The sequence below is a fragment of the Pinus tabuliformis genome, chromosome 3_2 (genome assembly GCF_031772625.1).
Source record: "Pinus tabuliformis cultivar Carrire ecotype Pingquan chromosome 3_2, CPIR1, whole genome shotgun sequence".
Classification (NCBI taxonomy): Eukaryota; Viridiplantae; Streptophyta; class Pinopsida; order Pinales; family Pinaceae; genus Pinus; species Pinus tabuliformis.
Genome location: NC_142302.1, coordinates 78,418,914 through 78,441,826, shown reverse-complemented (window position 1 = coordinate 78,441,826; position 22,913 = coordinate 78,418,914). Strand labels below are relative to the sequence as shown.

At 44.8% G+C, this 22,913-nt stretch overlaps 1 protein-coding gene across 5 annotated transcripts in view; it reads right to left on the bottom strand.

Moving 5' to 3' along the window:
- Positions 1–22,913, bottom strand: part of LOC149179936 (ras-related protein RABC1-like) — a 510,646-nt gene that overhangs the window by 53,682 nt on the left and 434,051 nt on the right. For 4 of the 5 annotated variants that reach the window (XM_089418081.1, XM_089418082.1, XM_089418084.1 and 1 more), the window contains one exon: positions 20,794–20,922. In XM_089418081.1, the coding sequence (XP_089274207.1) occupies positions 20,794–20,922 (129 nt within the window). Of the gene's footprint in view, positions 1–20,123; positions 20,368–20,793; positions 20,923–22,913 lie in introns of those variants that run through there. The other variant, XM_089418083.1, reaches the window with a different exon arrangement.

Here is a 22,913-nt window from a genome sequence, read left to right as displayed (position 1 = left end):
TGGTGGACTAGGTGCATCATCCTCATCCAAAAGGTGGAACATGAGCAATCAATGAACGCCGCTGGGGATCCATGAAGTAATATCTGCTATGGTGGAGGCCCATGGCTCTCAACGCTCACCCTACAAGTGCCAATGTGGCCCTATGGAGGGCTAGGACCCCATATAGGGAGACCAAACCCCAAATGAAGACCTACTTGCGATCTTGCATAAGATCCAATGCGTCCCCTTGCCCTCCAATACAACAAAGCATTAGAATAATCAAGTAATAATGCTTACAAGTCATGGGATCAATGGGGTACTTCTTGGTGGCATGCCGTTCCATAGCGGGCTTTGGCATGTACAAGTATCTCCAAGCTCAATAGGTGGTTAACCAAGTACCCTATTAGGTGGTTTCAACCTCTAAAGGGGGTGGCATGTCCATGGTACATCCTTTAAGAGGTAGGTGGCAAATGATATAATAATGGAATGGAGTGGGGATCAGGGGAATCATCCAGACCACATGTTAAGGTGCAAGGGTACCTATAAAAAGGGGAAGCCCACACTTGGGAATGAGTGTAGGAGGGAGCAAATCGTGGAACATGATTTACCTCAACCTTTTCTTTTCCACCCTTCTTCATATGCCTTCTACCTTTGATTGATTTTTCTTCATAATTGCTCGGGGTTCTAGGGGATGTAGAGCATGATGTGTAATATGTAGCAGTGGATACCTCCTTAAGGTGAGGCAACTGCGAACATCGACATCGAGATAAAATTGGCAAGGGTTCGAAAAACCAAAAAATCGGGAAAATATTGGTAAAAATCGGTAAAATTAAGATACCATCAAAATATTGGTAAAAATTGGCAAAAATCAGGTAGACCAAAAAATCATGATTTCAAGATAAAATCGGGATGTTATCGAGATGTTTGCAACGCTGGTTCATCGCCCACTAGGGGTTGGGAGAATCATGGGTTCCTTAATGATAGAGGGGGCTCATCTAGGGCCCATAGGAACTAGGGTGATGGCCATAGAGAAGGGGTAGAGATTATGTTTGGCTTTTGCACACGTGCTAAATTTGTATGTCCCGACCATCTTTTTCATTTTGTGGTACATTTCCTGTTGGGAGTGGCCAAATTATGCTTTTTATTTTCTTTCTAGCTGCATCAACCTTCGGGGCATCGTTCCAGGCCCGACCCAAGGTGTGGATAAAGGGAGGGGGAGGCTAACCATGTGTGGACCTGAATGGGAACAGAGATGAATGGGGCTCAAATGAATGGAAAGGGAGTAATGTAGGTGGTGTCAGGGAGCAGGACCACACAACCAAAATCGAGATTTCCCATGTAGCACCAACCCTAAATCTAATGGCCAGTAAAGGAGATCCCATAGGACTAGGATACAAGGGTAACCATAAAATCAGGCAATGTAGACAAGAATACAAACCTAACCCACTCTCTTCGTCGAATCCCCCCACCAATTCATGCCTAAAAGTGCCCATGACAACTAAGGAAAACTATTCAACTATAACAATGAAAAGCCATACCTTTGGGGCTGGGAGGCCCACCTTCAAACATGCATTCATAACATATGGGCGAGGGACCACATGGCTAACTGAAGTGGCGGAGAAAATGGCACATTGAGCTATATGGGGGCTGCAAGGGGCTGTTGGCTGTCAGCTAAGGACCATCTAAGAGAAAAAAATTCTCCTATATACACTACCCACAAGTGGTGGGTAACAAGACCAACAGGGAATCATTACAAACTCCTCCACTTTAGCCATTTGACCCCATTACAAGGAACTATTCTTGTATTGATTGGTTGGAATCATCTAAGAGAATCCTCCCATAGTTTTTTTAGTAGGAGTTGGGCTTAAAGAGTTGGGACTTAGGCCAAGTTGGCAACGGGCCTTTGTCCTCTATGTTTCTATAGATCTTCAACAATCTTGCTAATAGGAGCGGTAACAAGACCATCTCCTTGCCTTCAACCATCCCACTCATAGCATTAAGTTGATCTCTTGTCATTTAATTTGACGATATGACTAGTCATAGACAAATTTGGACCCAAGGCAATACAATTAATTCATTAGCTTGTGTGTCTTGATATCCCATACAAAGTCTTCAACTTATCCCACACATCACATGCAAGCTCCATTTCTTGAATGTGAATCAACACATTATTGGAAACAAAATTTGTTACCAGCCTTTATTCCCTTTCATTTGTTGTTGTAAGCAGCGATTACAATAGAATATTTGGATGGTTGTTCCTCTTGTTTAGTAAATATATCCCATAAGTTTGTTGGAAAATTAGATTAGGGAAGCAATTTCGTTTTCCTTCCTTGACAATTATTTGTGAGGTTATGTTCTTCTTCATTATTATGCTCATGTTTTTATCATCAAATAAATGCCAAAACCATAAAGATCACAACCATACAAAGATGAACACAAGATATAGGCTCCAAGCAAGGGAAAAACCCCTCAAAGCAGCAAACCCAGAAAGAACTTCTCTTCTTATAGAATCAACTTCAAAGGAGACTTCCAAGGCCAAAGACCTAGACCAAGCATCTCACCAAAGTCAAGTCAACCAACCAATCTGCAAGACGAAGTCTCCAAGGGTAGAGAAACAAGATCTCTAGAAGATGAGAGCTCTTCTAGCCTTTTGAGTTTGCCAAGGCAACTTGCAACACTTCCTGCACTTTCAGACTTGAGGTAACCCTGGAAACCCTATGGTACTCGCACGTGTGACCATTAGAGGGAAAATTTCAGACTTTTGAACTTTGTTAGGGCTTCTTTCTTGCTTCATTGTCCTTCTCCTTGCTTTTTCAAGGTCTTCGTACCCTTCCTTAGACTTCAGATCGAATCCAAGATGTGTATGCTTGTGTGTGTCCCAAATGGGTCAAAATGCCTCCTTTTTATAGCCTTTGTAATACCCCTAATTTTGATTTTCAGCATTAGCGATGAGTTTGGCGAGAGGACGCAATTCCATCACCGAGACTTAGGAGGAAAAGAGAATATTGCGGCTCTAGTTGAAAGTGGGGACCACAAGAAAGAGAAATTCAACCCAAGGAGGGAACTTGCTCTCTTGGAAGAGAGAGGAAAGAGAAGGGAGTGTGAATTAGGAGAGCAAGAGAGAGTGGGGACAGCAAGGAGAGAAGGAGCCACAAATTATAAATAGAGAAAGAGGCACTCATTTTGGTAATTTATTCATCTATTCAGAAACTTGTCTTTGACATAACATGCTTGAGAGGATGCCAAGTCTGCAAGTGTTGTTTAACATACGAGTGTCTTCGAGCGGAAATCTCAACCCTTGCTTCGGTGGACTTCCAGTGCCAACCCAAGGAGGGAGTTCCATCCTTTTCCGATTGTTCCAGGAGTGGGAGTGCGAGTTTGTGTGGAGGAGACACTAGCAGCAGCGCAGGGACTACGCAGTGCTTGGAGGAGACACACTTGGGAGTTGAGTGTCATGTCCCTTCTCAAACACATTTGTAACAGGGTGTCTCTACACATTTTTGGCTAAGGAAAAGAACCCAGTATTTTCGACTTAGGGACTTAGGAGAAATTTCGACTTAATTTGGTTGCTAGTGGAAGGTGGGGGCCAGCCACGTGGGAATTCGAACTAGGCCATTCGAATGGCTTGGAGGGAATTCGAAGCGTTGGATGGAGGGGCCCACATGAGGCAAGGAAGGCCCACTAAGATAAAAGGAGTAGGAGGCTCTCATTTGGATTCATCATTCACCTTGCAAATCGAATTTACTTGACTGTTCACTCAACTGCTTAGCCGAGTCAACTGGCTGTTTAGCCACAAATCTCTCAAGCGGGAGATTCAACCTTACCTTCGGGGGACCTTGAGTGCCCGCCCTAGGAAGGCAGTTCCATCAACGTTTTCAGGAGATCCGGGAGTTTGCCACAACACCATCATTCAGCCACACTCAGGAAGTGCGTATTTCTGGGCTACCAGGAGAATACGCAGGAGGTAATTGAGCCACTGTAGATCAGCCATTTGTCGGGAGAGCTAAGGGATCTGAAGGACAACATTAGGCCAACATTTCTTGAGAGTTTTGGAGCCAGCAACCCAGCAGTTCGAATTCCAGGCCTGGGGGACAGCGCAGAGGGCCAGTCTAGCATTTTCGTGGGTCTTGGGGGCAAGTGCTACAACCCAGAAACTCATCTGGGAAGTCAGGGAATTTGTAGGAGGGATCAACCCAACACTTTTGGACATTTTCCAGGAGGATTTACAGTCAGAATCCAACAGGCCGAGTTTTTCAGTTGCAGCTGAAGTTGGGCTCCTTGGGGGTCGAATTTCAGAAGTCTTAACCAGCGAAATTCCTTCGTGGATTTTTCTGGGTTTAGGCCAAGGAATCAAGAGCTCGAATCTCATAATTTTCTGAGCACGGGAAGTGGTGTTTCCAGCCATTCGAAGTCAACAGAAAGGGCAATTTTCTATGTAGTGCAGTGCAGATTGGTGCAACAGCTGTAGCCGCCATCAGTTCAGTTGTTGCTCACCTGGGTTTGGTCATGCTTGTCCATTGAGACAAGCTCAGGTGCACCACTCTATTTTCTATTGTATTTTGCCCTCAAAGAAGTAATAAAATGGCTCAGTTGGTTCTTGCTTCTGGAGTTTTTATGAGCATTTGCTGATTGTTTAAAATTTATGTGTTGTAAATCGTTTTTGCTTTGCATATCACTGTTTATTTAAGTTTGGAACATTACAGTGGTATCAGAGCCTAGTTCTTGGCTCAGCTGTGGGGATTTTATCCTATGAGAGAAGGGGACCAACAAAACATCACATACAGAAGGCAGAGGTACCGGAGCAAAGAAAGAGAGCTAGAGATTACTCTAGACACGGAGGACAGAGGGAAAGCAGTGGTAGAAGAGGAGGACATGGTGGAACCCAAAAGTAGGGAAGAGATGGCTTACAATAGCCTCCTGAGGACCTTGAATGACTTAGCCAAGGGCCAAAAAGAGATGTTGGAGGAGATAAAGCTGCAGAACAAAGAGAGAACCACTCCTAGAGGGTTTCTATTTGGGGAAACTTCTGGAGCCTCCCAGCCATTCGATCACCCCTCACCAGCAACACAACACCCCTTGGCTAGTGGGCCAACTTGAGCCACACTGCCCTCTTTCGTACCAGTGGCACAAATCGAACTAGCAAGGGGTGAAGACCCCACATCGATGGGACATCATTTCAAAGAGTGGCAATCTATGGATGCAAACTTCAATGAAGCACTCTCTTTCAGAGATTTTTGTAAGCTCAAGTAGAGTGAGAAGAGCAAGGGCTATGGAGGCCAGGGTACACAAAACTATGAGTTGTAGAGGACCATAGGGAGGATGTACTTCCCTACATTTGATGGCATTGCCAAGTGCACTACTAGGGCTTGGGTTGAGAAGATGGACACCTACTTCCAGCTCAACCGGATGATAGAACAGGAAGCCATCAAGATGGCCACGCTGCACATGGAGGGGGAAGCCCATGACTGGTGGTTTCATGGCTTGGCCACCCTAGGGCATGCCAATGTGGCTTCTTATGAGGATTTCACCAGGAGGATGGTGGAATGTTTTGACTAGAGAAATCTGGAGGCCCATTTCAGGGAGTTTACCCAATTGCGCCAGACAGGCAATCCAAAGCAGTACATCTTAGAGTTTCTGCGAGTGTCAGTGATGGTTCCGGATCTATCAGAGGCTCAGAGGGTATACAGCTTCATTGAGGGATTACTTGAGCCCCTGCATGGACTAGTGAAGTCACACAGACCTTCCACACTGCAGGAGGCAGTTTTGTGCACTAGATATCTACAAGGGGCCATCCCCAAGACTAGAGCGCCTTTCCCTGCACGGACCCCTTTCCCACAGAAGGGGCATGACACTAGACCTCCACCTCAGAGGACCACACAGGGGCGGGGGTAGCTGGATGATGAGACACGAAAGGACCTCAGGAGGAGGAAGTTGTGCTTCACATGCAGGGAGCCATGGGCACGAGGCCATCGGTGCACTGCCGACAAAGCACATTATATTGAGGTCTTTTGATATAGTGATCAGGGGGACGAGTTGGGAGCATGAGTGTGGTGTGGGAGATGGTTAGAGTCTGACAGATAGGGGGTCACCACCACCACCTCCACAGGGAGGGGCATCCTTTGCCCCATCCAGGGGAGTCCTTGCTTCTTTATGTGGGGTCCCCAAATTCTTGACATTGAGGATCAGAGGCACCATACAGGGACAACGGGTGTCAGTCCTAGTTGACAGTGGGGCTACCCACAACTTCATAGATGCCCAGTTGGTTCAAAGGAGGGGCCTCACCACGACTGAGTTTGAGGGCTTTTCAGTCCTAGTACCAGGTGACCGTACCATGCAGTGCACTCGGTATGTGCCTGCTTTGACAGTAGTTATGGGGAACTACTCGATGACAGACCACTTCTTTGTGGTCGATGTGCTAGACACCAACGTGGTGATGGGTGTCCAGTGGCTGTACTCCCTTGGGCGAGTCACTATAGATTGGAAGAAACTAGAGATGGAGTTTACCAGGCCAAATGGAAAACCAGTAGTTCTCAGAGGCATGCATTCCTATCCACCCCAGACAGTCTCGGCCCACAGGATGGAGGCAGATCTGCGACATGGGGACATCGCATGGGCAGTGGAGCTAAGGATTTCGGAGGTTGGGGGACAGGCCCAGCCACCACCACCAGACATATAGGCCTTGCTAGACAGATACGCAGTGGTGTTTGGGGACATTCCACTAGGGTAATCGCCAGACAGGGGATTTGAGCACACTATTGAGTTGGAGCCAGGTGTGCAGGCGATGATCACTACCCCTTATAGGCATCCCAAGGCCTATAAGGATGAGATTGAGAAGGCCATTCAGGAGCTGTTGACATTGGGCCATATCAGGCCAAGCTCCAGTGCCTTCGCTTCTTCAGTAGTACTGGTGAAGAAGAAGGATGGGACCTTACGCATGTGCATTGACTACCGGGCCCTCAACCGGAAAACACTGAAGAACAAGTACCCCATCCCCCGCATAGATGAGTTGATGGATGAGCTTAGAGGAGCCAAGTACTTCTCTAAGATCGATCTGCGTTCGGGGTACCACCAGATCAGGGTGAGGGATCAGGACATCCCTAAGACAGCTTTCCGGTGCCACTATGGGCACTTCGAGTTCCTGGTCATGCCATTTGGGCTAACCAACGCTCCGACTACCTTCCAGTCGTGCATGAACCATGTCTTTCGGAGACAGTTGAGGAGGTTTGTGCTGGTTTTCTTCGATGATATCTTGATTTACAGCCGGACATGGGAGGAGCATCTCCAACACTTGGAGGAGGTGCTACGTATTCTGGAGGAGCAACTGTCTTATGCCAAACTATCCAAGTGCGAGTTTGGCTTGACAAAGATGCTCTACTTGGGGCATATCATCGGTGTTGATGGGGTGAAGGTCCATGAGGTGACGATTTGAGCTAATCGTGACTGGCCGGTGCCCCGAGATGTGACAACGCTGAGGGGTTTCTTGGGCATTTGCACCTACTACAGGAAGTTTGTCAAGGGGTTTTCACAGCTGGCAACACCCTTGACAGATTTGACCAAGATAGGGGCTTTCGCATGGACTGATGGAGCATAGGTAGCCTTTGATTGCCTCAAGGAGGTGATGAGCAGTTGCCCGGTCTTGGCACTTCCAGATTTTTCCCAGCCCTTCACCGTGGAGTGTGATGCATCCAGGGAGGGAGTTGGAGCAGTTTTATCACAAGATGGGCATCCCATTGCTTTCGAGAGTCGGAAGTTCCTACCACATGAGCGGTCATATTCCATATATGACAAAGAGATGCTGGCCATCATGCATGCATTGGCCAAATTTCGACAGTACTTGGTAGGCAACAGGTTTCGGGTGAAGACTGATCACAACAGTCTTCGTCACTTCATGGGGCAGCAGGGCCTCAATGACAGGCAGCAAAGATGGGTTAGCAAGGTGCAGGCCTATGACTTCGATATAGAGTATGTGCGGGGAAAGCACAATGTGGTGGCCGATGCTCTATCTTGGAGACCAGCTGGTCTATCACTCATGAGCATCTGCCATGATTGGAAGGCTTAGCTACTGGTGGAGTACTCCAAGGACAAGAGGGCATGCGAGATCTTGGAGGGTACCCACGCAGATGAGTGCTACTGAGTGATGGATGAGGTCATCTATTACAAGGGGCGCATTTTTCTGGTGCCCAACTTGCAGTTGAGGGAGAGAGTGCTCCAGGCAACACATGACTTGCCACTATCCGGGCACCAGGGGTTCTGGAAGACATATATGGCAGTCAGGGAGAGATTCACGTGGAAGGGCCTCAAGGGGGACGTGCTGAAGCACGTACAAGAGTGTGAGGCATGTTAGCAGAACAAGGGGGAGCTGATTCACCCTGCAGGATTGCTACAATTGCTTCCCATCCCTGAGGGGAAATGGGAAAGTATATCTATGGATTTCATCACAGGGCTCCCCACAGTGTAGGGCAAGGATTGCATTTATGTAGTGGTCGACCAGTTGACCAAATATGCCCACTTTTTCTCCATCCCCACCAGGTACACGACTGCACAGGTTGCAGAATTGTTCTTTAGGGAGATCTTTCGGTTGCACGGGCTTCCTAAGAACATTGTGAGTGATAGGGACAACAGGTTCATGGGAGGCTTTTGGCAGGAGCTTTTCAGATTGGTCGGGACTGAGCTCACTCCTAGCACGAGCTACCACCCCCAAACAGATGGCCAGACAGAGAGAGTTAATCAGTGGCTGGAGGGGTATCTGAGGAACTACATGACAGGACAACAGAGGGCTTGGATCCAGTGGCTGCATTTGGGCGAGTACTGCTACAACACCACCCACCACATGTCCATTGGTATGACTCCTTTCTGTGCTTTGTATGGATATGATGCATTATCTTTTGCTGATGTTTTTGGAGACAACCGGGCCCCAAAGGCCAAAGATTGGATCCAAGAGAGCCAAGACATCCTCAAGGCTCTCAAGGATAACTTGGTGACAACACAGAACCAACAGAAGGTGTACGCAGACCGGCACCGGACAGAGAGGCATTTCGAGGAGGGGGACTTGGTGTACCTCCGGCTACAGCTGTACAGGTAGTCCACACTGAAGCAAAAGGGGGCCGAGAAGCTACAACCCCGCTTCTATGGGCCATACCGGGTGATCAGACAAGTTGGGGAGGTGGCCTATGAGCTGGAGTTGCCTCCGGGGAGAAGGATTCACAATGTATTTCATGTCTCATGCCTTAAAAAGGTGTTGGGGCAATAGGTGATAACAGTAGCAGAGTTACCCCACTAGATGATGAGGGCCACTTGGTTTTGGAGCCTGAGACCATCTTGGAGAGGAGGGAGAGGAAGCTGAGGAGCAGGACCATCAGGGAGTTCTTGGTACGCTGGAAGAACTTGCCGGATGAGGATGCCACTTGGGAGGGTGAGCACATTTTGGAGCACCCAACTCTGAGGTTGCTTGAGGGCAAGCAACATTTGGGAGGGGAGGACTATCATGTCCCTTCTCAAACACATTTGTAACAGGGTATCTCTACACATTTTTGCACATTTTTGGCTAAGGAAAAGAACCCAACATTTTCTAATTTGGGACTTAGAAGAAATTTCGTCTTAATTTGGTTGCTAGTGGAAGGTGAGGGCCACCCACGTGGGAATTCGAACTAGGCCATTTGAATGGCTTGGAGGGAATTCAAAGTGTTGGAGGGAGGGGCCCACATGAGGCAAGGAAGGCTCACTAAGATAAAAGGAGGAGGAGGCTCTCATTTGGATTCATTCATTCACATTGCAAATCGAATTTACTTGACTATTCACTCAGCTGCTTAGCCGAGTCAACAAGCTATTTAGCCACAAATCTCTCAGGTGGGAGATTCAACCTTACCTTCGGGGGACCTTGATTTCCCGCCCTAGGAAGGCAGTTCCATTAGCGTTTTCAAGAGATCCGGGAGTTTGCCACAACACCATCATTCAACCACACTCAGGAAGTGAGTATTTCTGGGCTACTAGGAGAATACGCAAGAGGTAATTGAGCCACAGTAGATCAACCATTTGCTGGGAGAGCTAAGGGATTTGAAGGACAACATTAGGTTAGAATTTGTTGAGAGTTTTGGAGCCAACAACCCAGCAATTCAAATTCCAGGCCTTGGGGACAACGTAGAGGGCCAATCCAACATTTTCGTGGATCTTGGGGGCAAGTGCTACAACTCGGAAACTCATCCCAGAAGTTAGGGAATTTATAGGAGGGATCAAGCCAACACTTTTGGACATTTTCCAGGGGGATTTACAGTCAGAATCCAACAGGCCGAGTTTTGCAGTTGCGGCTGAAGTTGGGTTCTTTGGGGGTCGAATTTCAGAAGTTTGAACCAGCTAAATTCCTTCGTGGGTTTTTTCTGGGTTTAGGCCAAGGAATCAGGAGCTCAAATCCCATAGTTTTCTGAGCACGGGAAGTGATGTTTCCAGCCATTCCAAGTAAGTAGAAAGGGCAGTTTTCTGGGCAGTGCAATGCAGATCGCTGCAGCAGTTGTAGCAGCCATCAATTCAGCTATTGCTCACCTGGGTTTGGTCATGCTTGTCCATTGAAACAAGCCCAAGTGAACCACTCTATTTTCTATTGTTTTTTTCCCTCAAAGAAGTAATAAAATGGCTTAGTTGGTTCTTACTTCTGGAGTTTTTATGAGCATTTGTTGATTGTTTAAAATTTATGTGTTGTAAATCTATTTTGCTTTGCATATCATTGTTTATTTAAGTTTGGAACATTACAAGGAGTGAAGAGAGTTTGGGCCTAAAACTTGAGTTGGAGTCCGGGGATGTGTTTTGGGGCCCTTTCTAGCATTTTGGCGGAGCAACAAACGTAGCATTTGTTACATGTTACATCTTCTGCTTGTGGAGGAGGGCCAAGCATTTGGGGTCAATTTTTGAGCGTCAAAACTAGGATAAACCCTTTTTGGGTTTTTGACAAGGACCTCAAAAATAATTTGGTAGAATTTTTAGGCAGATTTGAGGGGTCAAACAGAGGCCCCAATTAAGCCAACAACTAGAGGAGCTAGGGGAAATTAGGGATAAAATTTCGAGGTCAACATTTGGCCAATTCCTTTGTGGGTTATTGGTGGATAGGCCGGGGTTAATTTCCCAAAATTTTCTGAGCACCGGAGGAGGCACTAGCGACTATTATTTGCAGCCAACAGTTTAGCTTTCAGTGTTCACTGGGACAACGCAAAGTTTGTTGGGGACAACCATATTGCATGTTAGAGCAGCTGATTTCATCGCTGGATATTGTTAGCTTGCCTTGACCAAGCCCAGATGCATGCTTTCTGATTTTACCTTTGTACTCAACAATTTTAGTAATAAAATGGCTCAACACAACGCAGTTTATGGAGATTTCTGGTTGTTTGATGTGCTGTAAATTTTTGTATATGTTTCTACTATGTTTGCTTTGTTTATCATTGTAAATTTCCATTAGGAATATTACAGTGGTATCAGAGCCATAATCTTGGCTCAGCCTGTGGGAAACCCTTCATTCTATGACAAGACTAGAATAAAAAGCTAAGAAATCATGGGATCCAAAGAAAGATTAGAATCAAACAACATGGCAGTAACCTTGAATGAGGTGATTAGGATGCAACAAATGATGATTGATGTGGGGGAGAAGTTGATTCATTCCGCAATTGGGAATCCAAACATGATTGCAACTGATGTGGAGTTATTGGGAGAAAACTAGAGGGCATACCAATCATTGGGTCATGGCATTCAGGCGTCCCTCTCTTTTTGGGAGTTTTGTGAACTAAGAGGCATGCACAAACCAATGGAGATTTAGTGGAATTTTGCTGGGATGATGAGGAGGATTAAGGAAGAAGACGAGAGAGTAGTTTAAGGAGCCATGGTTGGCAAGGAGACAACTGAGCATACACCTGTTGATGAGATGCCATCCATTATTGAGGTATCCATTGATGAGGTATCCTAGGTTGTGACCGAGTTCTCAGGTGATAGTAGCGCACCACAGGTTGATGAGGTGTCGGGAGACATCTCCACTGTTGATGAGGAGCCAATAGGTACAAGGGAATCCAGATCTATGACAGAGTTGTCGGGCGACTGTCACCTATAGCTGACTGGTGAGCATGTCTTGCATGTAGGGTTGTCTATGGAGGAGCAGTTGGAGGCTCATGTCGAGCCCGTGATGGAGGAGGATGTGAAACCATCATTTGGGTTAGCCATTGATGAGGGGTAGCATAGAGACCACACGTTGGGATGGATCTACAACATTATCAGCCCATCCCTATGCATTGGATTGAGAGAGGCAGAGTTTTCTAGACATACCAGAGGGGATGACTAGGCTAGCAGCACTGTTGAGTCACCTTTGCCCATTGGAGAGAGAGAGACAGAGCTATCTAGTCAGATCTCATGTGTTGACCTGGGTAGCGGGATGAGACGATCGGAGTTGCACAGTGTGCAGCATCCGCATGTTGGGGTTGTTCTATGTGCAGGAGTTCGTGCATTCAATCCCTCTCGTGGGGTTGGATGGCGAGAGATTTTGAGTTTGTACCCTGTGGAGTGGGCTACGAAGATGGTGGTGGACCCGATGTAGCTCAGTAAGAGCTTCAAGGCACCGGGGATACTAGCAGCGCAAACTGTCATTGGGTTTCGGGTGGGACCACTTATCATTTCCCAGGTATGCCGGTTAGCTACAACCTGGATCGTATAGTTGAACTAGCAGTTGAGCGTGCACATTCATTAGGGTAGTCTCGGTCGACCGGGGCATTGGGTGTACCATGTTGAATTTACATGACCTTGGGTCCAGGTTAGAGCCTTAAAATCACTGACGCTACCAAACCAAGAATCTCAACCATAAACTACTTTGCACAGCGGAAATATAAAGCAGTAAATCACATATGCACAAATATACACACTTTTAAACAAAATTGTACAATAACGTACGATCACCAATATTCGTTATATCAATCCAAATCTAATAATTACAACAGTTTATGGTTACAAGATAAATGACAAACTTGGCTACAACACTTCTATGTCGTATCTTGTCCTGCCGGTCCGTCGCACCCGTACTGCTCACTAGTAGTGCCTTAGTCCATCAAGGCCACTACACATCGAGACTCCAAGAGGTCTGCCTCCTATCACTGCTGCAAGTCACATCTGCTACAATGAACATGGGCTCATCAACTGCTGTCTGGGTAGGCCTAACTCCTGAGCTCCAATCTGCCTATCTAGCGATCACTTTCGTCCATCAAAGTGATGCACATAAGACTACAATACTTCACCCAAACACTCACCAACAACGTCCTTTTTGTTTGTTGCTCTAGGGCTACTTTGGGTAGCTAACACACTGCCCTCCAATTAGCTCTATGACACCCAATCCAATCACTGTTGATTCTCCTCCTAGGATGACATTTCACCACCACAGAATGTCATCCACATGGCACCAACAGGCTGCTGCAATCACGATCCAATCCGATCACACACTTGACCCAATACACCTCTCCAAAATGCTGCTGTCGTCTTGCTGTCACTGCATCACTGGTTAGGGCACATCACACTGCCCTCCACCCAACACACAGTCAACAATGCAAGCCTTCTAAGGATGCGGTTCACCAAGGGAAGGTACCTCCACTCCTACGCTACCCCTGTATGCCTTGTTTAACCCCAAACGTAGCCCTAGAGACGACCCAACTGCTGGCTATGGCCTGCGGCCTAGCGCAACAACTGTTGTAGGCCTTCACCCCCCTCCAAAACTCCACCAAACAACCCCAAAACAACAATGACTTGCTCCTTATCTCCTCGGCCCAAACAACCTTGTAATTTGGCCCTAAAACACACTTGAAACAACCCTGTTTTAACCCAAAACACATCCACTACATCTACAACAACTCGGCCTTCAACCATAGGCTTCTCCCACTTTGTCTAGGCAGATTTACCACACTGTCCCAAAATCTCCTCGGCCTCCTTAATCTAGTTGCAACTTCCTCTAGGAAATTTCAGAGCTCTCTATGAGATGTATTGCCCAAACTTGGATGCTCTAAATGACCTCAATATGCCTTGTATTTATACACATACAATGGCTCAGCGTCTCACTTGAAGTGACACTTATCAAGTCGACCTACTTGACAACCAAATTAATTATGTCAACTTCAAAAATTCATATCTCTCTAATGACAACTCAGGTTCAGACGATTTTTTATGCGTTGGAATCGTCTTTCCGAGCACTATCATCATCATCCATCACATGCTGTGAATCCATCATGGGTTTTTCCCCAAAAACACAATAGGTTCCAAAACCGCACACTTGGGTTCCAAGTCCACAAGCTGCCCTTGTGGCGCTTTGTCCTCCAAACCCTGAACCCTAGGGCTTGGAGTACCTCCCAAGCTACACAATTCAACACTCCCTCTTAGAGATGGAGGTACTTCCAAGAGTAGGAAGTATCTCGTCATCATCATCACTGCTGCAACACTTGCCCAACTCAAGGTGCTCACAATCGCAGGAATCCCTATACAGTGAACTACGCCATTCTCGGAAGTGTCAATGTCACTGCCAGAAGAAACTTGCTTCTTCTTCTTATCCTGTAATGTCTTCCAATCTTTCCATGATTCCTTCATGTCCTCGGCCTCCTTAATCTAGCTGCGGCTTCCTCCAGGAAATTTCAGAGCTCTCTGTAAGATGTATTGCCCAAAATTGGATGCTCTAAATGACCTCAATACACCTTGTATTTATACACATACAATGGCTCGGCGTCTCACTTGAAGTGACACTTATCAAGTCGGCCTACTTGACAACCAAATTAATTATGTCAACTTAAAAAATTCATATCTCTCTAACGACAACTCGGATTCAGACGATTTTTGATGCGTTGGAATTGTCTTTCCGAGCACTATCATCCTCATCCATCACATGCTGTGAATCCATCATGGGTTTTTCCCCAAAAACACGATGGGCTCCAAAACCGCACACTTGGGTTCCAAGTCCACAAGCTGCCCTTGTGGCACTTTGTCCTCCAAACCCTGAACCCTAGGGCTTGGAGTACCTCCCAAGCTACACAATTCAACACTCCCTCTTAGCGAGGGAGGTACTTCCAAGAGTAGGAAGTATCTCGTCATCATCATCACTGCTCGCAACACTTGCCCAACTCTTGGCGCTCACAATCGCAAGAATCCCTATACGGTGAACTACGCCCTTCTCGGAAGTGTCAATGTCACTGCCAGAAGAAACTTGCTTCTTCTTCTTATCCTGTAACATCTTCCACTCTTTCCATGATTCCTTCTTGGCAGTTGTAGGAGCACCCTTGCTCACCACTGACCACGCGCTCTTCTTGGGCTGCAGAGTCTCCCTCTGAATCTGCAAGCTCCCTCTCGAACTAGACTCCTTCTGAGTCTCTGGAACCTGGACCTTCTCAGAAAAGTGTACCTTCTTCTCAGGAACCTGTGCCTTCTCCTTTGAAGCCTACACCTGCACCTGCACTTGCTCCTGCTTCTCTAGAACCTGCACTTGTCCCTACTTCTTTCCATGATCCTTAGGCTTGGCAGTCAACCTGTAGAGACCATGCTCTCTAACTCCGAGTACAATCCCATCAGACTTAGAGCCTCTGAGCCTAAGTCTTTCCTTTCCATCCTGGAACAAGACCTCAAACCCCTTCTTCTCCATCATCGAGACGAAGAGCACATTATATCTGAGTCCTAGTACAAACAATCATTGTTTTAAAAAACAACCGAGTCGACTCTAACTCGACTGAGTCAAACCAAGCCAATGCGTGGTCAGGTCGGCTTGGTGGCCGAAACGGAACGGCTGACCGGGTTGTTACCGAGCGGTCATTGACTCGGTCGACTCAGTAACAACTCGGCCGACTCGGTAATGACTCAGCCTGCTCGGTAACAACTCAGCCTGCTCGGTTCTTTGAAAAAAATCCTGAAGCACATTTGTCAAAAGTTGTTCCGCACACGGTGGGGAGTATGTCATAATTAGAGTAGTGCAACTTCAACATGGTGGCACCACTCTGAGATCTGCTCTTCACAATTCAATAACCTTTAGGGATGAGCTAGCTACTATAGGGGGAGATCATGCAGACCTTCCATTGGGCTTTAGTGAGTCACTGATGGCATGGGGGACTTCATTAGCATGGTAGGACGCTATCTTTGCAGGGATTGGGTGGTATCTTCGAGAGTATACTTCCCGAGTGCATGGGATGGCCTACATGGTAGGACAACTTCACGAGGAGTTGGGCATAATGCCACATTATCATGATCCCCTACTCATTGATGGTATACAAGGGAGTTCTAATACTTATACCGGGCAGGATAGTGAGTGGAGCGAGAGGAGCTTCAGGTGGGACAGGATGGCTTGGGATCCTGGTGTTGAGGGATTCTTTTATGTCAGGACAATGCAAAGACCTAGGATGACTTAGTGGCATGTTTGGGACCTCGGTATTACTAATGGTGATAGGGGTGATCAACAGATAGAGGAGGCGCTGGTTCAGGCATTGCTTGAGGACAAACAATTTTTGGCGGGGAGGACTGTAATATCCCCAATTTTGATTTTCAGCATTAGAGATGAGTTTGGGGAGAGGACGCAATTCTGACACTGGGACTTAGGAGGAAAAGAGAATATTGCAGCTCTAGTGGAAAGTGGGGACCACAAGAAAGAGAAATTCGACCCAAGGAGGGAACTTGCACTCTTGGAAGAGAGGTGTTAAAATTGGCAACTAGGGCCAAACTCCATGTGGGTCATCTTATTTATGGCAGCTGATATTTTTCTTGGATCCCTCTCATCGAGAGGTGTAGGATTGATCTAAAGATCATCTGATTCCGATAAGTATTCATGGAGTTATGAATTTAATTGTGTTATAAGACAATTCGTCAAGGTCGGCCAGCAACCAAATAACCCACACATGTGCTCCACGATTTAGTATAAAAAGAGGTGACTTGATAGTCATTTCTACACACACCTCTCTCTTGATTTCTCTCCACTCGCTTTGGGTTTTAGTGGAAGAGAGATCTAGGAGGAGGATGCCCTAGCCGCAGTCTGCCCTAACCAAGAGGACACAGTCAAGTTAGGAAGAAGAGAAGACCTATACGTTGGTCTCTACGCAGTCAAGAAGGAGCCCTAACCTATACGCTGGTCTCTACGTAGTCTAGAAGGAAGCCTATAGTCCTATACGCTGGTCTCTATGCCCTAGACAACGTGGAAGGGCTGTATGGACAACGTAGGCTTGGAACCGTGGTTAGGAGGCTGCCCTAGACAACGTGAAAGGGCTGTATGGACAACATAGTCTTAGCTGCAGTTTGAAGGGTCAAAGGGACAGCGTGGGGAAGCTTAAGGAGCAGTGTGGAGGGCTGTGGTAGGAACAACTACTGTAGGTGACAACGGATCTATTAAGGGCTAGTTTAGGGCTGTTTCTAGGTACGGTTAAGAGCAGGAAAGGCAAGCAGCTAGGCCGAGGAGAATAGGAGCAATACACTACTGTTTTGGGCACCATTCTGTGGAGGCAGCAGCTACAGGATTGATGTTGTGCTTGGCCGCAGGCCTAAGCACACAACTGTGACTGCGTTAGGGGTGTTAAGGGCTGATACGCATCCTAAGGAGGCATCGTAGCTATGGAAGAAGCTTTCCAAGGTGGTCCGTAGTCCACAAGGGACTTGTTTGATGACTGTTAGGTGGAGTTAGGGCTACAAAACTTGCCCTAACCAGGATTGCCAAAAACTGCAGAGGAAAACATAACAACAATGTGTTTGGAGGTGTGTTGGGTCCATGATTTTGGATCAGTTTGGATGGGATGTACTTGCAGCCTGTAGTAGCCAAAGTGGAGGGGCAGACTTGATGGTTAGATGCCCTAACCAGTGGCAGCATCTACAAGGTTTCTTAGGTGTTGGATACTGCCACATATGAGCAACAATGTCACTAACAATGGGACAACAAATGCAATCAAGGTGGAGCATGATAGATGGGACAACAAGGACATGATGCTTGCATGGGATAGCAAGCAACCATGGTGCAACAATATGAGCAGTGATAGCATTAGCTAGATGTCATAGTATCGGAAGGTGCAGCAGTATGACATGTACAACATGGTCATGAGGTCCAACATTGTGATGATGGGTGTAGCATGGTGCAGCACGGTGAGGTGCAGCGTGATGACGAGATGCAACACAATGATAGGTGAAGGAGTCACCTTGGAGAATCAGTTGAAGCAACATGTCTTCAACTGATTTCATGTATCATCTTCTTAGAGATAAATAATGCTCTTATTTAGATAAGTCAAAGTGTTGACTTCTGTTGTAAATGTACTATCTCTCTCTCTCTGCTGAACTATTGAAGAACATATAAGAAGAATTGATCAAGGGTTTCCCCACATTGGGGTTTTTCCCTGGCTAGTGCCACATTTTGTGTCCTCTTGTATTGGGTTGTCTTCTGCGATTTATGTTTATGTTCTATCTACAGTTTACTTTAATGTTGATGTGATTGCTAATCTGGAAAAGATATTGAGCTAACTGTGAAAATTGAAATAAATTGCTCTAATCATAGAACATATCTAAACTTAACAAGAGGAAAGAGAAGGGAGTGCGAATTAGAAGAGAGAGAGAGAGTGGCAACCACAAGGAGAGAAGGAGCCACAAATTATAAATAGAGCAAGAGGCACTCATTTTGGTCATTCATTCATCTATTCAGAAACTTGTCTTTGACATAGCACGCTTGAGCAAAAGCCAAGTCTGCAAGTGATGTTTAGCACACGAGTGTCTCCGAGTGGAGATCTCAACCCTTGCTTCGGTGGACTTTAAGTGCCATCCCAAGGAGGGAGTTCCATCCTTTTCTGATTGTTCCAACAGTGGGAGTGCGAGTTTGTGTGGAGGAGACACTAGCAGTAGCGTAGGGACTGCACAATGCTTGGAGGAGACACAGTTGGGAGTTGAGGAGTGAAGGGAGTTTGGGGAAGTGTTTTGGGGCCCTTTCCAACATTTTGGCAAAGCAACAAACGCAAAATTTGCTACAAGTTACATCTTCTGCTGGTGGAGGAGGGCCAAGCATTTGGGGTCAATTTTGGAGCGTCAAAACTAGGACAAACACTTTCTGGGTTTTTGACAAGGACCTCAGAAATAATTTGGCATAATTTTCTAGGCAGATTTGAGGGGTCAAACAGGGGTCCCAATTCAGCCAAAAGTTAGAGGAGTTGGGGGAAATTAGGGCCGAAATTCTGAGGTCAACATTTGGCCAATTCCTTCGTGGGTTTTTGTGGGTTATTGGTCGATAGGCCGAGGTTAATTTCACAGAATTTTTGGAGCACCGGAGGAGGCCCTAGTGACTATTATTTGCAACCAGCAGTGTAGTTTTCACTGGGACGATGCAGAGTTTGTTGGGGACAACCATATTGCATGTTAGAACAGCTGATTTCATCACCTGGATATTGTTAGCTTGCCTTGAGCAAGACCAGGTGCATGCTTTCAGATTTTACCTTTGTACTCAACAATTATATTAATAAAATGGCTCAGCACAACGCAATTTATGAAGATTTCTGGTTGTTTGATGTGCTATGAATTTTTGTATATGTTTCTACTATGTTTGCTTTGTTTATCATTGTAAATTTCCATTAGGAATATTACAGCCTTCCAAGGGGCTCGAACAACCCTCTCTAATTATAGATCTAAGGCTTCTGCTGACTTCTCCTTGGCTGGCCAACATGGTCTTGGGAGTCTTCTAGACACTTCTAAATTCATAAATAATTTTCCTTTTCTTGATACAAGTGCCCGAAAGGGTCTTTTACAATATGACAAGGACTCTTAACTGATGACAAACCCTAGGAGCATTCAATGGATGCTTGACCTAATGATAAAATGACTTGAGCATGAAACCCATGCTTTACAAAGATCATTTTCTTTCTTCTTTTAATAGATACATAGAAATTAGATCATGACATGAGTCAAATGACAATTATGAAGACCAAAACTAGTTACATTCTTCAACAAAGTATTCCCTATTAAAGTGATTTATAATTCTATTTCTAGAAAGTGTATATTTTTCAATTACATATTTTTCCAATGTACTATGTGCAAAGGTAAAATTTTAGTACCAGATGCTTTCAAGTTTTTTTTTTCTTAAAGGAAAACCTCACAAGAAAACCCAAAAGATACTTCCCCACACCTATGGATGGCATCCATAGTAAACTTGACAATGTAGACTAGTGCACCTAATGTATGGGTACTCAAATCTAGTAGTTTCTTGCATAGAACTAGCCAAATTCCTAGTAATATTGGAGACAACAAGTTCATCTAACCCCTTGGTATAAATGTGCTCACAATATATGCCATAGTATGCATGTAAAATTTGCCAGATATTGCTCACAAAAAAGAAAAAATATGGTCATAAATGACTACCAAAGGATTGCAAAAGGAGATAACACACACAATGACAACCTGCCAACAACAAGGCTCAAATTAGCGTCAACTCTTATCTTCACCCAACCATCCAAAGAAAAGAAATGAAGCAAAAAAGGTCTCATGTATGATGTTTATAGTGAAATCAATAAATCAATGTCTTTTCAAAATATTTTTTAATCAACAAATTTATTGAGGAAACTTCATTCTAAGGCCAAGTTATTTTTCCCACACTTACAAAATCAGGTGTCAAATAATCTTGAATAGAGCTTACCGATACATTACAGGGAACAAATCACCTAATGTAATTTTCTTCAAAGGAATTTTAACAATAGAATTTTTAAAATTTTGTTTTTACAACCTATAAGTCATAACCTCTCAAATGGATTTAACCTTGACATTAATAAAAATACCATGGAATCAAATTTATAAAATAAATACCATTTGTTGATGTTCAAAAAGTACCTTAAGGACAAGCTCCTCAAAGCATTGCTCAACATTGACACGATCCTTTGCACTACATTCAACAAATAAGCACCCATATTGCCTCGCAAATTCCATCCCTTCGTCTTTGCTAACAATCCTTTCGCTTTCCTAGAACATAAAAATAATACAAATGAATTGGTTTACACATGTTAATAGTGACATTAAGGATATTGTATTGGAATACTCTGCTTACACTTGGGGAATAGAACAAATTTCTAAGTTAACATCTTTACAATCTCCCCTTAGTTGCTTATGAACTCTCTCTAATCCCTCATACATGCATTTGGACAAGAAAAAAATATTTCAGAATCATTGAACAATAGGAACCTTGCACGCATTGAAAGGGTATGTGAGAAATACATAATGCTCAAGAAGAGAATATAAGCATGATTGTTGGGGTATAAGATATTCTAGATGAAACACTACTAAAGAAATTTAAAAAAGTATCATGCAGTTTATTTTTTTATTTATTGTTTCAAAATGCATTTTGTTTAAGATGGATGAACTTTCAAGTTATATCTTAAATAGTTATTGAACAATTAAAAACAAATATTACAAATAAAAAATTATAACTACAAGCTAAAGCTATGGTGCAATGTAAGTTGCAAGGGAGCACAACCCTCCCTCCACTTTGCTCCCTATTATCTCTCAATTTCACATCAGGAGTACAACATTTTTTCCCCAGAGTAGTCCCATCATCTAATCCCATCTCGTCCATGGTTTGAGATGATGTCTGAGCCCAAGGATCTGTGATTGGTTATGCCATCACAAGGATTTGTATTATGTATTATGATGAGCCAAAAGTTGTGATGATATATCTTATGTTATTACTAGACTATGTTTAACGATCTATGTAAAGGGTTTTTTTAACCTAGGTATGTCACTTAGTATGATAGTTGAGCATTTTATAAGAAATTGTGGTACCAATGGCTATATATTTGCAAATGTGGAGATCTTTTATTGCCAATTTTCGTGTATTGTCCCCAACTTCTTGAGCATAGAGACATCATTCCTGCTGGCATAACTGTCTCCTTTAGGCTAGCAATAGGGGAAATTTTCTAAGAGGGCTAAGGAGTTTTGCTCAATTTTGATATTATTATTATTAATAAAAAGGGGCAAAAAGTCATTTAGAGAAATTAAGTGGCTCATCAATAAAATAATAAAAAAGAAAAGTTCTAGAAGGGTGGAGAAGATTCAACAAAGTCTTATAAAAAGGGATGAAGAAGCTATTCCTCGTCATTCTATCTTGTGATTGGATTTGAGCTCAAGAGAGTCTCAATTAGAGGGTTTTGGGTGAGATTTTCAAACTAGTTTCAATGGACATCTCTTGTCACCCTAGCTAGTATTTTGCCAATTTCGGTAGATTGTTCATTGAGCATGATTTGCAGGTGATCTTTAGTGCCAAGAGGAACAAATTTTTGCCAGAATATTAATTGTTCACAGGTGAAATTGAATTTCCCCATTAGAGGGTTGAGTTGTTGTCACTCAGATTGTACAGGCACCGTGACAAATGCTTAGGCCAGGGGCTGTCACTCTGATCCCTGCCCACTCCGTTCTAGCTGTCTCCTAACAACGCACTATGGGGGGTAGTCCCTATGGAATGAGGTGAAGGAAAACAAGTCGGAAACCAACTTGTTTGGGAGGAATAGATGAGTGGCCTAGTTACTTGGTTAAATTTAGCAAGATTAATGATTAGATTAGATTTTAAGTACGAGACCAGTGCCTTAATGGAGTCACAACTCTTGCTTATGGTAATTTGAAACCAAGTGACCGGATGGACACCCGCTGCTTGAATGATTAACTATCCTATATGATGGAAAGTCCTACGATCTATGTGAGATGCAGTAATCTTGGTTTATTTTAATTATATGCCTAGTATAATTATGGCCTACCCTTAACTATTTTGAAGCTGGGCTCCAAGGTAGGTTGTGGGAAAGAGGCCAACAAAAAGCAGGCTAGGGACTGATTAACGATACCTTTTGTTGTGCTCCTATCACCCAATGCCTCCGGCGCTGCAGAGACTGTGGCTTTGACGACTGCAAGGTCACCGTGTTAACCGTCAAAGAGTTTTCAAGCCCCTTAAGCTAGGTGAGAAGGGT